Genomic DNA, 18,066 nt, shown 5'->3' with positions numbered 1-18,066 from the left:
CAGGTGTGAGCCACTGTGCCCAGCCAGAGTTTCACCCTTGTTGCCCAGGCTGAGTGCAATGGTGAAATCTCAGCTCACTGCAACCTCTACTTCCTAGATTCAAGCAATTCTTCTGCCTCAGCCTCCCTAGTAGCTGGGACTATAGGCACCTGCCACCACGCCCGGCTAATTTTTTGTATTTTCAGTAGAGACACGCTTTTACCATGTTGGCCAGACTAGTCTCGAACTCCTGACCTCAAGTGATCCACCCACCTCGGCCTCCCAAAGTGCTGGGATTACAGGCGTGAGCCACTGCACCTTGTTTTGTTTTTTTGAGACAGGTCTCACTCAGTCACACAAACTGGAGTGCAGTGGTGCAATGATAGCTCACTGCAGCCTCAAACTCCTGTGCTTAAGCCATCCTCCTGCCTTAGCCTCTAGAGTAGCAGGGACTTCTCTGGCAATTTGATTGTTTAAATTTTTTGTGGAGATAGGATCTCACTGTGTTGACCAGGCTGGATAAAAAAGATGAGTCAAATCCTCTTCAGCCTCTAAAATCATCAACAATTCTGAGGTTTTCATCTTCTTCACCTAGCACTCTCTGAATCTTGCTTTTCACCACACCTTTTTCCTTACTTCTCACAGTTTTTCAGCAGTTCAATTGCCAAGCATTTAGAGTGCTGACCTTACATGCAGGCCTGTCCTTCAAGGAATGAGGCACAGGATATTTGTGCCGTTTTGGTTCATGACCTGATTCCTACCTGACTTTTTTTATTCCTAAGGCTCTATCTTCCACATGCCATACTTTTCTTTTCTCCTTCTTTTTTTTTTTTTGTGAGACGGAGTTTTGCTCTTGTTGCCCAGGCTGGAGTGCAGTGGCATGATCTCGGCTCACTGCAACCTCCGCCTCCCAGGTTCAAGCGATTCTCCTGCCTCAGCCTCCTGAGTAGCTGGGATTACAGGCATGCACCACTACCCCCGGCTAATTTTGTATTTTTAGTAGAGATGGAGTTTCTCCATGTTGGTCAGGCTGGTCTTGAACTCCCATCCTCAGGTCATCCACCCACCTTGGCCTTCCAAAGTGCTGGGATTACAGGCGTGAGTCACCATGCCGGGCCCATGCCATCTTTTTCTTGTATTTATTATTACTGGCCTGCATCATTCCACATTTGAATTGATCTTGCCTCAACCTGATGCACAATTATGTATTCATCCGAATGCCTTCAGGGTAGCCTAGGAACCAGAATAGCACTGATTTAAAAGCCAAGCACCATTTCTTTGTATATATTTTATCTTCAAGCAATAAGTACTTTTATTGAGCATATATTGTCTTGCTTCTAAGGAAGAAACACAAGAAGCGAAACCAACCAAAACATACACTTTTAAACCTGTAACCAGGAGTTCACCAACTCTTCTTACCGCATTTTGGAGGCTTGAAGTGGTTGTGATAGTAGTGGTATTAATGAATAATGATTATCTTTTATGGGTAAGGCCCTATGTTGGGTGTTTGAATGCATCATCTCTAATTTTAACTCTCATGGCAGTCTGTGAGGCAGCTATCATTATTTTCCCTGTCATTTCACAGTTGACCAGACTGAAACACAAAGGTTGAATAAGCACTAGCTCACATATTTGGTAATAGTTGGGGTGGAGTCGAGATCTGAACCCAGGTCAATGTGACTTTGTTTATCCTTTTTCATCCTCGAGTTAATACATGTAAAGCCTTTAGAACAATACTTACATAATAAGCCTTTATATAGAAGCACTACATACATGTTAAAATTGTTATTTTCCCTGGGTCCCTTATTTGGTAATGTTAATTTTTCTTCTCTTCAGCAGGTAGTAGTGGCTTGAGGACATCAAAGGCTTTACTGTAGAAATGCTGCTCTGAGTTAGATCTATAATCAAGTACATGGGATTGAACAAGAATGTATATAAAAGGAGCAGGCAGATCTCTTGTACCCTCTCTTCACTTCCCTCTTACACATGCATGCTATTTCTTAGCGAAATATTTCAATCTTATAGAAAAAGCACTTTTCTCTACATTCCTGGGAAAGTAAGCTAATTTTATCCTGATAAACTTGCCTATCAGTTTGCTTCAGTAATCTTAAAGCTGCAGGAACATAAGACGTATTAAAATTATAGCTGATTTGAGGTTGCCTTTCCTTTGGAATCCTTAACAACGTGAAATCATTTGTATCTGCTTAAAATGAGCTTTTAGTTTAATTTACATTGAATGAAATAATCTTCTATTTATCTTAGAATAATCTCAGAATTTAGTATGAGTTTTCCATCCAGAAAGGCAGATGGTGTTTTCAAACGTGGGTCTCTCTCTCTCTTTCTCTCTCTCTTTCTCTCTTTCTCTCTCTCTCTCTGTCTGTCTCTTCCCTGTCTCCCTCTCATGGACATCTGCTGAGCCACTCTTGGGGTGCCTGCTGTGGGCCTCAGGTTGATTAGCTCCACCTAGGAGCTCTGCACTGACACGTGTCACCCATCAGCTTTGAAGCAGTATTGCTGACCAGATGGTTGGCATCTGCATGAAGTGCCAGTGCTTCTGCCAGATGCCCGATGGTGCTGCTAAGACAGATGGAAGGAGTCCTTCCGGGCCCTCCAGAGCCCCTCGTTCTGGCAAGACCTGTCTTCTGGAATGATGTTGGTTCATTCCGAATGTTCAATCTCAACTTGAAAATATATTGGATTAGGCATGGTTCTTCAAGTAATGCACAAGCTCCACCTGCAGGGATGGGGTGTGACTGGCCTCTCCTCCTGGGGCTGTCTGTTCTGCCAATAGCCCTACCTGAGTGACCTACTCTTAGCCATGCTAGGACTCATACCGATTTAACCTGCAGGAACTGGGATCAACCATGTAGCTACCTGGGTTCATGTGCAGAATAAATCTCCCTTTCCCTTGAATAAGTGGATCTATTTCAACAGTAACTGACTTATCTATTAGTATCTTACACAAATTTGTCTAGCTCTACTTGTGGTGCGTTTCTCAATAGTTTGTTGGATTTACCTTGATGTATAATATTCTTTCTACCTCCACTGTATAAAGTGGGGGAAAGGTGGCTTTCTTCCCCCCACCACACAGGTATTTGCCAATGACTTTTTTTATTTATGAGGAGGAGGGGCAAGAGGAGGAGATGTGTGTAACCCTGTGGCAAGGATGGGACACTTGGATTGAACTCTAGGACCATACATCTTGAAAATACATCACTGTGCCACTAGAGTAATGAACTTTTAAGTTTCTCCCATGTTGTTGTTATATATCAAACTATTTGTTTGTGCCTAGGAAAAGACTTAAGCTGGTTAGCAATATAAAATGCTTATTGTAGATGGTAGCCTCTTTAAAAAATCCAACAGTGCAATATATTTCCTTATACGCCCACATTCCCAAGTATAAAAAGTATCACTGTGAGTTTTTAAATAACTATCACACTAGCTGAGAGAATTACTTTATATTCTGATTGGCCTATAAAATGGTAAGAGGTGATTTTTATTTTTTCTTATAACTTAGGATTAATTACAAGGTGCACAGACTTTCCATGTTATCATTGGCTTTATTTAAATGAGGTAGATTTTGCTTAGTGAGTATAATCATTACTATAAAAATTGAATAAATTGTTTGATCTTGAGTTAAAAAATCTGTCATATTAACTGTTTGTTCTTCAAGTTTATTGAAGCTTTTATACCCCTGTGTATACTCTGCTATATGAAGCTCCATTTGTGCTTTCTCGCAGTTTTCACTCCCCAAAGTGGATATTCACACACTGATTGGTTATCAGTCTCAATTATTGTTAATTACCTCTTTGTTTCCCACTCCAGGGTCCCTTGGGGCAAATATATACCTGACTCTGGTACTGTGTCAGCCCTCATCATCAGCTTGAACCTTTTGTCTGGTCTTCACATCTAATCAGCCCTTAGATTGGTTGGTAGCGTCACACAGATGCATTTTGTACTCCCTTCCTCTCCCATCTCCTTGGTCCAGATCTCACTACTGCTCTCTCAGACTAAAACTGCATTTACCCTGTTAACTGATTTCTCTGTCCTGGTCTTCTTCCCCTCCAGTTTATTTTATGTAATATGACTAAAATAATCTTCTAAAAATAAAAATCTATTACTGTAACTTCCCACCCTGCTGAAGGTACAGTCCAAACCTCTTACATGGTGTTCCAGGCATTACTGCCTTTCTCCAGCCCCCTTCCTGGTGGGGCCTTCCAGAGAACTGCAGGTCTCTGTACTCAGCACGGGGCTCCAGGCTTCAGAGCCCACAAAGCGTTCATGCTGCCCGAGATCCCCTCCCCACCTTTGTTTTCCTGGTGAACACCTCTTTCTTTTTGCCCCATTAAAATGGACAACTTCCCCCCAGTCTCCCACTAAATGAGCAAATATTTCTCCTCTCTCCATTGCCTGCATTCTTAATCTTGTCTCTTGTGGCACTTAATTACTGTATTCTGATTATGTGTCGACATACCTGTTTACTCGTGAGACTGTGAACTCCTTGTGCCTGGATGTTCTTAGTCAACTTTGTAATCCCAGAGCCTAGTACATAATTTGACACAAGTGTGTGTTTAGTAAACATTTGTTTAATTGGTTCAGTTCTCTTCTAATTGTTCTCTATATTGGCAAACAGGTTACTAAGAGGATTAGAAGATTGGATCTTGGGTGCCTCTATGAGGTGTTCTTGTCTGATTAGCTCAATTAAGAGTACAGTGTTAATGAGGCCAAGGTCTTAACTTTCAATTCTGTGTGGAACAATTAACTTTGTACCTCAACTGTCAGTAACTTCAGTGAGTTGCATGGTAAGTTGCCTGGTATCATTGGTTCCAAGGCAAATGCGGAGAGAGGATGATTAAGCTCAAGGCAAATCCATCTTAACTATTAGACAAATGGAATTAAATATATTCCTTATTGATGTCAAAAGCATGACTTCATACTTCAGTGTGAAATGAGCACCTTGTTTGGTACACAGCACTTATCCACATGTACTGATGTACTTGACTCAAAGAGCTCTTTGCTGCAATAGAGGTGGCAGAAATACCACCTGGTCATCAGAGTTTTGCAATTAAAACAGTAATTGTCCATTCCCAGATCTTTAGGATGGCCAGCCTCTAAGCTTCTTGTCTACCCACCTGCCTCTCCGTGTCTGTCTTCCAGGTGAGACGATGCGCATCGCCTCCTCCGAGTTTGCTGATGACCCATGCTCGTCGGTAAAGCGCGGCACCATGGTGCGGGCGGCAAGGGCTTTGCTCTCCGCGGTGACACGCTTACTCATCCTGGCGGACATGGCGGATGTCATGAGACTTTTATCCCATCTGAAAATTGTACGTATGTAGAACTTATCACAACTTTCTTTATGTGAGTGGCAATCTTGACCATGTGTATTACGTCTCTGGCCTCTACTCTAGATGTTTCATTGCTCACCAGATCACTTCGTTACCTACCCATGTGAGGCCCACCCCCAACTTTTTCGAATAATAAAATTATATTCAATAATATATTCAAAGAGTTTTGTAAGACTCACTTGAATTATTATTTTTTTTCCTAAAAGCTGAGAGTTTAGATTTCTCCCTACTTCCTGGAGTGTGTAACAGTACATTCTTTAGGCTACAGAGGCTAGGTGGGGTGGACCTGCCTTTGTCCTGTCTCAAGATTCAGAGCAATGTTGTTCCATGTGATGGTTCAGGTTGGGGTCAGCTCTGCTGAGTAGCTGACCACCTGTGCCCAGCTTACTGTGGATTACATGTTGAATATATTTTGCTATCTACTCTAGCCTTGCTCTCCTGTAGATATATGGAGTTTGAACCGTATATTGGCAATGAAAAGGGGCCCCATCCACATTTCCCATGGCTAAAGTCAATCTGGTTTCACCAAGCCTGGCATCTAAAAATATCTGGATTGGTTCTCTGGGTGGACACATGCTTGTCCCACTAACCCATAGAACACCATTATATGTGCCTTGCTTTTCATGGTTTCTTTTAATTCTTTTGTTTCGTAATAGAAGTGAAGCCCTGCTCTCATCACAAATTTTAATGGAATAGTGATTAAGGCTACCTCCCCAGTCCTTAACTACTGGTCCTTTTTCTGTTTTCCTATTTGCTGATTGGTATCTAGTTGCAACAAGGATGGTTCAACACTTTAACAAAGATGATGTAACTTAGCTGCTTGGCAATATGGCCTCTGCTTAGAGAATCCCTATACCATACCCTCATTGAAATATGATTCCTGAACAATTGGCACCAACTCTGGACTGATCGCAGGGTTCTTAGATGATGAGATGCAAGCCACATTTTCCTTTTTGGAGAACCAACCAATTGCTTGTTGGTTCCCCTACTGTCCTGGGCATTCCTGGATTATCATGTTTCCTATCAGCCAATCTTCCTGTCTTGTTTTCTTTATCAGTGAAAGCAGGTTATGAGGAGGGGCCAGGGAAGATAGGAAATGAATAACGAGAGCCTGTTCTCACCTCACCATTGAGCTCAGGTTTGTTCAGTAGGAGGAATCACCAAGAAATTACTTAAATCATAACTATTCTCTGTCAAAAAACCTTGGGCAGGATCTTCTACACAAGCTGGCCCCAATAAAGTAGCCTAGATTTCCAAGTTTTATATAAATTCTGGAAAAATATGAAAGGCCTCAAATTCCAACACCTGCAGTCTGAGTTCCGAGGTCATAGACATAAAGGAAGCATATCTCTTTATGGCTTGTATACAGGTTCCTGAGGAGCAAGGGACACCAAGAAACTGCTTGGAAGTTTTGTTTGTTTGTTCGTTTTGTTTTTTCTTAGGAATTTTTCAGGGAATGGGTTCTGCAAAGCCAGGAAAGGCTCTTGAAATTGGATGAGGTGAGCAGTTTGAGGAGAGACTTTACCTATTTCAGAGGCTGTTGAAGGGCAGTACAGTACTATAATTAACTATTTAGCTGCTGGAGTCAGACTAACTGGGTTTAATCTTGGTTTGGTATCACTTACCATCTGTGTGGCAACCTACCAGGTAAATCTGAGATATCTCATCTGTTAAAGTGGGGCTAATGGCAGTGCAGCCTTCAGGGTGGTGGGGAGGTTTGAATGGGGATGATTCCTATGAAGCACTTATCCCAGAGAATGGCACAAAGTGAGTGTCCCGTCAATGGCAGCTGAGTAGGGAGTGTAAGATCACTGGAACCACTTGTAGGCTGCCATACTGGCTGCCGTTCCTCCAGGCCATCTCTGTTATATGCATCTTTTCAGTTACACAAAACTTACTTCTCAAGCATATTGGAAGAAAGGTTTTGTTATCTTTCCCTTACAGCCTAGTTAGTCTTCAAAGGCAATATTTTAAGATAAGTCTTTCCACAGAAGGACAATCTTCCTTTACCCCAGCAAGGAAATAATAGGACTGAACCTAAAAAAATTAACCTTCCATCTCACATGTCATTGTTTGCTGTGCTGTGGAAGGCCCTGTCAGCAACTGTCAGGGAGTGATGATGGGCTGAATATCCTTGCTGAACTGCCTACACTCCACACTCGAAAAGAGTGATAAATCCAGGGCCATGACGCCACGTGTGGTACCAGTTGCCTCCTGCAGTCCTGCCTCTCAGCCCACCTGTTTTGACCAGTGCCATTGGCTCATCAGATCACAGAAGCCTAATGTAATGGGGAATCAATTGCAATCTCTTCTCCACAGAGCCGAGTAAGGGAAGTTAAAAAAAAAAAAGATTTAGCACAAAATCATGGAAAGGTCAACCTGGCAATATTAAGTAGTCCTGTCAGACTGTCAGTAGTAAAATTAAAAATGATTGTAGACTAAATAACACATTTGTTCTACTTAAAGCGCAGCGTCTGTAGCAAACAGCTGTGGTGGAATGTTGCTATCTTGTGGAGCAAATGAGGAACTACAGTTCCTGGTGCTGTCAGGTGTTTTCTCTGATGAGCTCTTGCCCCTACCCACCTCCCCCGCCAAAAAAAAAAAGAGAGTATGTCAGTAATTCATTGCAAACAAACGTAGCACATAGTTCTACTCAGTAGTTTGTCAGTTCTTTTGCGCAGAAGCGTATCTTCTCAGGACTGATAAAGAAATGTATTGTCTGCAAGCTTCTATTTATTTGTTTTTCTGTAACGCAGGATGAAGAACATATCAAATATCTTTACGTGTTTTGATGAAGTAAGTTAGAAAACATTTACACCTTTCTCAAGGATTTTTTAAATAAAGAATGAGTTTCTTTACCACCTGGATGGTAAAACATAGATGAGAAAGAAAAGAGTGACGGTTGCTTTCTCATAAGAGTAAAGTAGTGACTCTGGTTTTCTAGTAGGGTTCAGATTGAGTAATACCCTGTAGTGAGACTACAGCCTCCTGCTGTGTTAACTGCTACATATCTCTTTTACCTTTAAGTGTTACACAGAATATTCTACTTTTTATCTTTTTATCTTTTAGGCCATATGTCAAAGTTTTATTTGCATTCTTTCCAGATGTTAATTTTTCTCATCTCTGAGTAACTTGGAGGAACATGGAGAGAATTACCTTTTTTCGCAGCAACTTATATTCATGTTTTTTCATTAGCAGTTCTCCAGGTTGATGAAGAATAGTCACTTAAGTAATCATGGGCAAATGTTGTTCAGCCTCTAAAAATGAGTGACGGATTAGGAGCCCTGCCAAGGTCATGTGGCTTGGCAGTGTGTAGGTCTCTGCATTTTGCTACTTGACAATTATGTTTAGAAACTTAAATGTATATGGCTACTGAGAAGTTCTTCTCAGATAACACATAGTTATCTTAGTGCTCAAGTTATGCTACTTGTTTGCTACTTGTGCTATCATGCAAGTATTTGTGGTACTTTAATATTGAGTTCTCTTTGAGTATATTATATTAAAGATTCACATGACTGCAAAAGGCTTTTGCTGCTGCTGTTATTTTAAATTCAGGAGGATAGTGATAGAACAGTAGGTGACTTAGAGTTCTAGTGCCCAAGCGAGAATTTAATGCTCCTGAGTAAAGCTAAAGTAATCATTTACATTTCAAACATCAATTAAAAATACTGAATTATAATCAATTTTATTGTTGAGGCTGCTGGCAAATGATTTCCTAGCCAGATACCTGGAATATCCTGCAATCAGTTCACATTGTCAGTGTGTTAAGTTGATATGTGGCATCCTGGAATTTTAAAGGAACGCTGCATGTCAATCAGTGATCATGAAGAGGGACATTTATTTTCCCCGGGCTCTGAACTAATGTAATCAGATTATATTGTCAATTATTAGCATGAGCGATAGCATGACACATAAACTCATCTAGATGTGTATGTCAGAGAAAACAATCACCTTCTTTCTATCCTCAGGCTAGATCCTGGGATAATGATGTTCTTCAATATTTGATAATTTCTCTCTAGAAAATGGAATAGCAAGATAGAAAATAGCAACCCTTAGCTTCTCAAGAAGTCGAATTTCCTTAGTGGCTACCAGAGGTCAAATATATTGCTGCTGTTCTAATGTGGTGGGCGGAGGGGGGCATTGGTGAGACATGATGATCTTAACATTAACTGTCACTTTGTGAGTTTAGCATCAAATAGCCTCATGCAGCCTCAGTAGTGTATTATTTCTCAAGTCTGCTGTTTAGTCCTGAAGTTCTAATGTGGCTCTTGTGTTTGAATAACAACAGTCAATTGGTATTATAAAATAGTCTTGTCCCTCATTATAAATGCAGAAAATATGGCCCAGGTTTTTAGCATATCTTTTCTGTCATAGCTATCATGATATTAGCTTCATGCAGCTGCATTGTTCATAATTTATTTAGTTATTCAATTATACGTTTAAGAACTACTTATTAGGTGCTGACCATAGGCAAAACACTGTGCCAAGATGTATTACTTCAAGGGTGAATAAGACTAGGCTCCTGCCTTCAAAACCTTACAGGCTACTGGGGAGACATTAGGATATTAGCATAGAGTGCAATGCATGTTAGGAAAGGGTGCATATTGCTGTAGTCTCACCCAGAAGGAACATATAATTATGATGCTTTCTTTCGTAAATAACAGAAAACCTAATTCTACCTAGTTTTTTGAAAAGGGAATATTTTGGCTCACCAAATTAAAAGTCCAGAGGTAACAGCTTCAGGCAAAGCTTGATCAAGATGCAAAAGCATGACAAAGACCAGGTTTTTCTTTTTTTTCCTCCTCACTGAGGACTCTGTTCTCTGTAGCCCCTTATAGGGGGCTTCATAGTCTCAAAGCACTTGCCAACCGTTTTGAATGTTGCATGATCTTAGAGTAAAGATAGCACAAAAGAGGAAATTCTCTTTCCTGATAGCTCTAAAAAAAAAAAAAGTTCTACAATCTTATTAGGCACAGTTGATCTCTCAGTCATGTGCATATCTCTGAGTTAATTATTTGACTGTTTCTTAGTTAACATGGTCAGGACTCCTGCTCTTTGCTCACCCCAAGCTGGAAATGGGATCAGTTTAACCATATTGTATTGCTGCACAATTTAGGATAATATGAGAAAGGATGATGTGGTTGGGAGAGGGAGGTCTCAAGATTGAGTCTCATTGAACTAAATGAGGTTTGCCTCTCCTCGAACCTATGGCTGGGCCTAGATTCAATAAGTCAGAGTCTCAAGTCCAACCTGGGGGCTGAAAGTTGGGGATAACTGGAAAGAGTTGGCCCCACCGAAGAGTTGGGGGATGAATCATTCTGTCCAATGATGAGAACACAACCACGCAGTCATTTAAACAGGGAACATTTAAATAATTCTTAACTCTAATAGCAGTTTGTAATAACAAGGGATTAGCTTATAAGAAATGACGAGAACGCTAAGGACTATGGGAATGGCAGATATGAGGAGACGCTGCTACTCCTGGGGCTGGCATAGGGCAGTCTAGGGAGGACCCCACCCTACCAAGCCTGAGATCCAGTTGTTGTCGGAGGGTGTGGCCTTTTGTCACTTGATGACAAAGGAGTCACTAAGGTGCCACACAGTATAATGGAGCTTGCTAGAAATCTGCCCTTTGAATTGCTGAGGAAAGCTGCTCATGGAAGGGTGTCTCACTGGAGACATTCTGCTACAGAATTGCCCAGCGGGGCATACTGAGGGGAAGCCGCTGGCCGCCTGGTGCTGGAGAAGCTTCCCCTGCTGCAGGAGCCTGTTGAAGGAGCACACCAGAACCAGGAACCAAACCCTTTCCTCTGGCAGCATCTACGCAACACTTGCCACTGACAAAGCTTAACATCAGACCAGCTGGGAAAGGAGTAATATTTCAGGGGCCCATCTATATTTGCACAGCACAAGCAGAAAAGGTAAATTTGGATTTAATAGCCTATGCAGGAAAAGAGCATGTTACTGAAGGAAAATAGGGTTCTATTTCCATAAGAAGGGAGATAACAGATTCAGATTAGGCAACAGATTTCAACTACAGAGAGCTTTATGAAGCAAGGAAAGAATAAAGGCATGAGATTAAGAGAGGAGTCTTGGAGTGTTTGAAACACCAGTGATTCTATTGTTGAAGCATAGTGGGCAAGGTGGGGAGAGGCAATAACAAGTTAAACAGAGAGATCCAGGCTATGGAGGGTCTTGGATAACATGATAATTAGTTTGCACTCTATGTATAGATTACGGGGAGCCATTGAGTAGTGCTAAGAATTTGATTCAGCTTAGTGATTTAGAAAAGTAATTTCGGTAGCAGCGTGGAGAAGGAGTTAGAAGAGGGACACATAAAGAGACTATTGAAGTTATCCATGCCCGTTAATGAATGAAAAGCTGGTTAAGGCAATGGCAGTGCATATTGTGAAAAAGAGGTAGATTTTACAGATACTCAGGATATAGAGGTAGAGTGAATAGAACCTGGAGACTAATCATATGGGGCAAGGCTTTAGAAACTCACTCTTTCTGAAAAATCAATGCAGCATAGCTCAGAAATTGAGTATGGGCTCTGGAGCAAACTACCTGGGCTCAAATCCAGGCTCCTATACTTACTTGCTGTGAGACTTCTGACAGGTTATACAACTCCTCTGCTCTGATTTCAGTCTCTACTGGATAAGCATATGGGAATAAGAAAAGTATCAAATTCGAAGAGCTGTTTTTTGGGACTAAATAAGATAGATGTAAGCCATTTAGAACACTGTCTTGTATATCATAAGAACTCAGTGACACTGGGGTCTGTTTTTTGCACAAACTGAAAATAACTTCGGAAATATATAATAAACTAAATTGTACTTTGTTTAACAAGACACTTTAAACATCAGTGACGCTAGCATGTGATCGTTCTTTGCTTTTGATGAAATCATTTTTTTCTTCCCTTGTTGACAAGGAAAGACACAATTTAATCAAGAAGACCAATGTATCCTTATGGGGCAGAAATATAAAGTATGATAATGCTGAGACACCAATGGCCATACCAGAGTATATGATTAAAAAAGTACAGTAGTTAGATGGTGGGTCTTACATGCATTCATTCTTTCATGCATTTGGCCAACTCCTTTTCCAAGATAGAGATTTTTTAATTTCCCTGTAAAAGTAGACTCTAACAAGAGATTTACATATGATCCATTAAATAGTTTTGTCAGTGTCACTTAAAATCCAGTCAACTTAGGTATCAATAGTAAAACCCTGGAATGGGGTCAGTCTGTCCAAACAGAAATGGTTATCATAGCAAAAACGATTTCTAGTAATGGAATGGCTAGCAATTTTCTACAGGGAACCGGAACACACAGTGCGGGCGGGGATGTATCAGACGACTCAGTTCCACACTATCCCATCCCCAGATGCCGACCTCATGGTAGATTCTGCATAAATACTTAATGAATAAATAAATTATAGGGCTGCTTTTTTATATTGAAGTAAATAAGTAAAGTTTCAACCAGGAAAATTAGACATTGATTTACTAACTATCTCAAACAATATGACACAGTTCTAGACTAAATAATAGGGACAGGCTTGCTTTAGGAATGGGAGTACAGGCTATTTTGAACAGGCCTGTGAGAAGGCCAAGATTTTAAGAGTCGTAAGTGACAAGTTCTGAAAACAATTTCTTAACCCACTAAATTGGGTTTTAGTGGGTTAGTGTCTTTTCTAGAAGTGTCAGTCTTTTCAGCTTTATCTATTCACTGGTTATAAATATTAAGGACAAAAATATATGGTTCAGCAAAGAGTTCTGGCTTTGGTGTTTATAAGCCCAGCCTGGTCAGTGGGAGAAGAATGGCTGGCTGTAATGTCCAAGATCAAGAGGGCATGTTTAACGGGAAAGGGTATGACAGCTGCCTCTGAGCGATCCCTTTATGTCAGCTCATTAGAAATCATTTCCCAATCCAGGACATAAGAGTCTTCCAAACTTCCCCCTTATCAAAGGGCTCAGCCGTTGACACCAGTGTCCTTCTTAGAGCCATCACTAGGCAGCCCACTGCCTGTAGTTTCTCTGCAGCTTTCTTTCTAGTCCTCCCAGCGCCCCTGTCATCTGCAGACTTTGCAAGAGTAAGACAGAAATTTTCATCTTCAAAATTATTAAGGCATTTTTCCCCCATGCAGCAAGTTGGTATCTCTATTTAATGAGCCCCTCATACTTGCCGTACATTTTGCTAAGCATTTGATATTTTGCATTTATTATCTCCTTTAATTCTCACAAAACCTGTGCATAGTGTGTAGACATTATTATCCTCATTTTATTAATGAAGATGTGAGGATTGGAGAGGTGAAGTAGCTTGCCCTGGATCACAGAGCTTGCCAAGGACATCGTTGGGATTCAAATCCAAACCAATCTGATCACACAGTTGTACTTAACATTCTTCATGCTGGGTCCCACACAGGTGTATCTTGGTTAAAGTGTCCCCTGCTCTTCTTCTGTATCTTCTGCTCTTTGTTCAACTGGCAGTCTTTCACTCCTCCATGAACAGTTAATGTTTGAGAGCAAGGTATGTGTTTGGCCCATAGGAGTCAATTTTCTTTCTCTAGCTGCCCGGAAAGAACAAAAGATCCTTGACTGTTCAAAATCCTTGACTGTTCAAAAATAAAGACTTAATGTTTATATTAATTTTGAATTGTCAATAGTGTCTGTTCACTAAACTTGTTTCTTCTTCTTTTTCTATGTCCCTTCAATATTCTATCTATCACCTATCAATCATCTATCTATCTAATCTGTCTATCTTATCTGTCCATCTGTCCATCCATCCATCCATCCATCCATCCATCCATCCATCCATCTCCATCTCTCATCTGTCTACTAGCAGTGTGTGCCCATATTCCAGACTTTGGTTCCATTTCCTTTATTTCTGTGGGACCTTGGACAGATTCTGCCCCCATGATTCTTTATGAGAACTTTTAGACTTCTTAGATCCTTCTGGATTCAAACTCTACATCTAACTAAGTTTACCTTTACACGGAAAGACCCATTCTTGCTTGGTGTTTCTTTGGAGAAATATTTTATTGAATTATAAGAACAAGTTAAAACTGGCATCTAGATTCTTCAGAGAAAACCACTGAGAAAATAAGTTATGTGTAACACCGTAAAATAAATATTCCAAATTGGTCTAACAGCCGATAAGAAGCCTGTTTTATATATATTAGAAAACAAATCCAGAATTTAGCTCCCTCTGAGATAATTATTTTGCTCTTCCCTGAAACCAGTTTTTATGTCCCGAGAAGAGATTTACATCTCAAATAAGCAGCAGGAACAAATTAGCTGCCAAGAACTGTCCTTTCAATGATGCTGTTGATAGCCAAGTTAAGATGATTATAAATCTATTAGAATGTACAACACCATTGATTTTGGTGTTTCAAAGATTTGAGGTACGAGATTCTCATTAAACTATAAAAATGTTTTAAAACTGCCTTTCCATACCATAAAATATAATTTGACTTGAGTGCCTAAAAAACCAAACACATGACAGTTCCTTTTTCAACTGTACTTCCTTTTTCACATGAGCACTATTAGAGCCTAATAGGAATTGAGAATGACTAACATTGAGGAGTTATATCATCATTTCATATTTTTATAATTATAAAAAAAAGAAGATGCATGCTTTCCATAGAAATTGAGAATGGAAACTTAAATTTCCCAATCCAGCACATAAGCATTATGTGGCATCTAGATTAACCTCCCTCTCAACCCCCGCCACCAGTATCATTCCAAATTACTTCCTTTGCTTGCTACCACTCTTTCCTTACTAAAGGAGTTAGCCTATTTGGTAAATTGAATGGTATTACATATCTCTGGGACAAAAGACTTGATGATATTCATTATTACTGGCTTAGATACATATTCTTTTCCTTTGCTTAGTGCACTTGATAAGGAAGTGAAATTAGCCACCTTTGTGATTGTGTCAAGCCTCAATTAAGTTCAGATTTGAGTTAATATAATCTATGGCTATTTTCAGCCATTGTAGTTGTCATTTGTGTTTCAGAATTGTCAAACAATGCACTATCTGTATAATGCCCTTTAATTTGCCCCAAATTAAGCAAGAGTCTATCTGAATGCTGCCCAAGTATTTCCTGCATTTCTCATTCCTCTTTCTTTCAAAGCTGCCTTAGCACTCCATTCCTCTCTCAGGAAATGGAACTAGTTGGGGGCCTCTATCAGACTGCCTTCATGTTTAAGAACAGTTGATTTTCCAAAAACATGTCTGTCTTGTGCTTTATTCACTCAGGACCGTGTTCTTGGCTATTTCCACTGATGAAATTATTTCTATAAAGATGCTACCTGACTGACAGGCACTTAGCGGACTCCTTCACCACAATATCTTAATTTTAGTTAATTGTATCCACAGATGGGATAACTTAAAGGTTTACCGATTGTGGAATTTTTCACACCATATTGAAGTTAAGATCATTGTGGAGGGGAGAATAATACTTCTCAAAACTTAACTTATTTATAAAGGAATTTTGATGGAATTCACAATTCAGGTCCAATGCTACTATGGAAAAGTTCAGGGAGACAGTTTGTGGGAATTTGGAAGCATGGCACATTGGTAGGGCAGTGTGCTTGCCATCATCCTGTCCACCCCCATTCCACTCCAATTGACACCACCTTAGTGGTATAGCATCAAAATTCCTTTATAAATAATTTAAGTTTTGAGAAGTATTTTTCTCCTCTCCACAATGATCTTAACTTCAATATGGTGTGAAAAAATCCACAATCGGTAAACCTTTAAGTTATTCCATCTGTGGATACAATTAGCTAAAATTAAGATATTGTGGTGAAGGAGTCCGCTAAGTCCCTGTCAGTCAGGTAGCAACAAAACTTCAAATTCACTTGCTTTCAAGGAAACAATATTTCCTCTTTCCATTGGATGGAGAGGTATAAACTCAGCTTAAAACTATAATCCCTTTAGGCTGGGCGCGGTGGCTCACATCTGTAATCCCAGCACTTTGGGAGGCCGAGGTGGGTGGATCACGAGGTCAGGAGATCAAGACCATCCTGGCTAACATGGTGAAACCCCGTCTCTACTAAAAATACAAAAAAAAAAAAAAAAAAAAAAAAAATTTAGCCAGGCATGGTGGTGGACACCTGTAGTCCCAGCTACTAGGGAGGCTGAGGCAGGAGAATGGCTTGAATCCAGGAGGCGGAGCTTGCAGTGAGTTGAGATTGTGCCACTGCACTCTAGCCTGGGCGACAGAGCAAGACTCTGTCTCAAAAAAAAAAAAAAAAAAAGATAATCCCTTTAGTCCCAGTCCTAGAGATGTTGTCAACATTGGTTGCAGATTCATGCTGTCCTAAATTTTTAGCAGCTCAGGAATTTCTCCAGTCTTTTGTTTGTAAACCATTTTCTCTTCTGAAGGCTTCTAGACTTTTTTCTAAACTTCAGTATTTTTTCTCAAATATATTTTCCTTAGTGTTTCTACTTAAAGGTTGATATTCTTTCCAAACCATACTTTAATAAAATATAATACAGGATTTTATATGCACCAGGAGCTCAGCAATTATTTTCTTTTGTATACAAAATATTTTTTAAGTCTTGAACAACTATTTAATCTAACTACACGATTGTTAGGGGAACTCTTCTCCTATTTTTTCATTTACATGTTAACACATACTAGTGTTTTAGATTTTTTGGGTGCAAATTCCATTTCTAACATGTTGAATAATATTTAAATACTATCCACTAATAAGTATGTTGTTTTTCACCACTGTAGGTGGAAGAGGCCCTAGAAGCTGTCAAAAATGCTACAAATGAGCAAGACCTTGCAAACCGTTTTAAAGAGTTTGGAAAAGAGATGGTGAAACTTAACTATGTAGCAGCAAGAAGACAACAGGTGGGAAAGATTTTGGAAATGCTAGGGGAGAAAATGGGTGAGTTTACATAACCCCGTAGCTTTATAGGCCTGAACAATGGATCACCTGCGTCTGCTTGCTATCAAATGCCCTAAGAACCTGTGATGACAAAGACTGTTTCCTTCAGGGGCCAGTTGTGATGCCATGGTGGGCTCTGGACCAATCTCTGGCCCCCACCTATATGCAGGCCACAGATTACTTGCTTCACTGGTGGGACCCAGTCTGCTAGCCCTACTACACTCTAATCTATCCACTGTAGGAACACAGCTCTGACGTCAAATAAAAATTATTAAACTGTGGGGTGGTGCTGTGGTCAGTCTCTGGATGTTACCCTTTGCTCTCACTTTTTGTCTCCTAGTCTTGTGAACACCACCACACGTATGCACTCCCAGGATATGTAGTATGTGGGGTGAAATTTTTATGAACGAGAAGAAGAAAACGAACAAAATGAGAGGAAAGGCATGGAGGGGGATGGAGAAAGAGAGAGAGAACAGGGGGAAAAGGGGAGGGGAGCAGGGAAAGGGAGGAAGGGAAAAAGGGGTGAGAAGAGCTCAGGCGAGCATGAGTCACTCTGATGATGCTGTGTGACCTGGGATCTCCTCAGGCTCAGTATTAGTTCTTTCTCATGCTGTTACAAAGAACTGCCCTGAGACTGGGTAATTTACAAAGAAAGGAGATTTAATTGACCCACAGTTCCACATGGCTGGGGAGGCCTCAGGAAACTTACAATCATGGCGGAAAGGGAGGTAGGCACCTTCTTCACAAGGCAGCAGGAGAGAGTGAGCAAGAGCAGGGAAAACTGCCTTATAAAACCATCAGACCCCGTGGGAACTCATTCACTATCACGAGAACAGCATG

General features: G+C 40.5%; 1 protein-coding gene across 3 annotated transcripts in view; it reads left to right on the top strand.

The window, feature by feature from the left end:
- The window catches only part of CTNNA2 (catenin alpha 2), a 1,178,402-nt gene that overhangs the window by 375,419 nt on the left and 784,917 nt on the right, over positions 1 to 18,066 (top strand). For all 3 annotated transcript variants that reach the window (XM_050752972.1, XM_050752976.1, XM_050752977.1), the window contains 2 exons: positions 5,137 to 5,303; positions 17,070 to 17,189. In XM_050752972.1, coding sequence (XP_050608929.1) covers positions 5,137 to 5,303; positions 17,070 to 17,189 — 287 coding nt within the window. The remainder of the gene's footprint in view (positions 1 to 5,136; positions 5,304 to 17,069; positions 17,190 to 18,066) is intronic.

This window comes from Macaca thibetana, chromosome 13, assembly GCF_024542745.1.
Source record: "Macaca thibetana thibetana isolate TM-01 chromosome 13, ASM2454274v1, whole genome shotgun sequence".
Taxonomy (NCBI): Eukaryota; Metazoa; Chordata; class Mammalia; order Primates; family Cercopithecidae; genus Macaca; species Macaca thibetana.
Note: the sequence above shows the minus strand (reverse complement) of the source record. Positions and strands in the feature narration are given on the sequence as shown.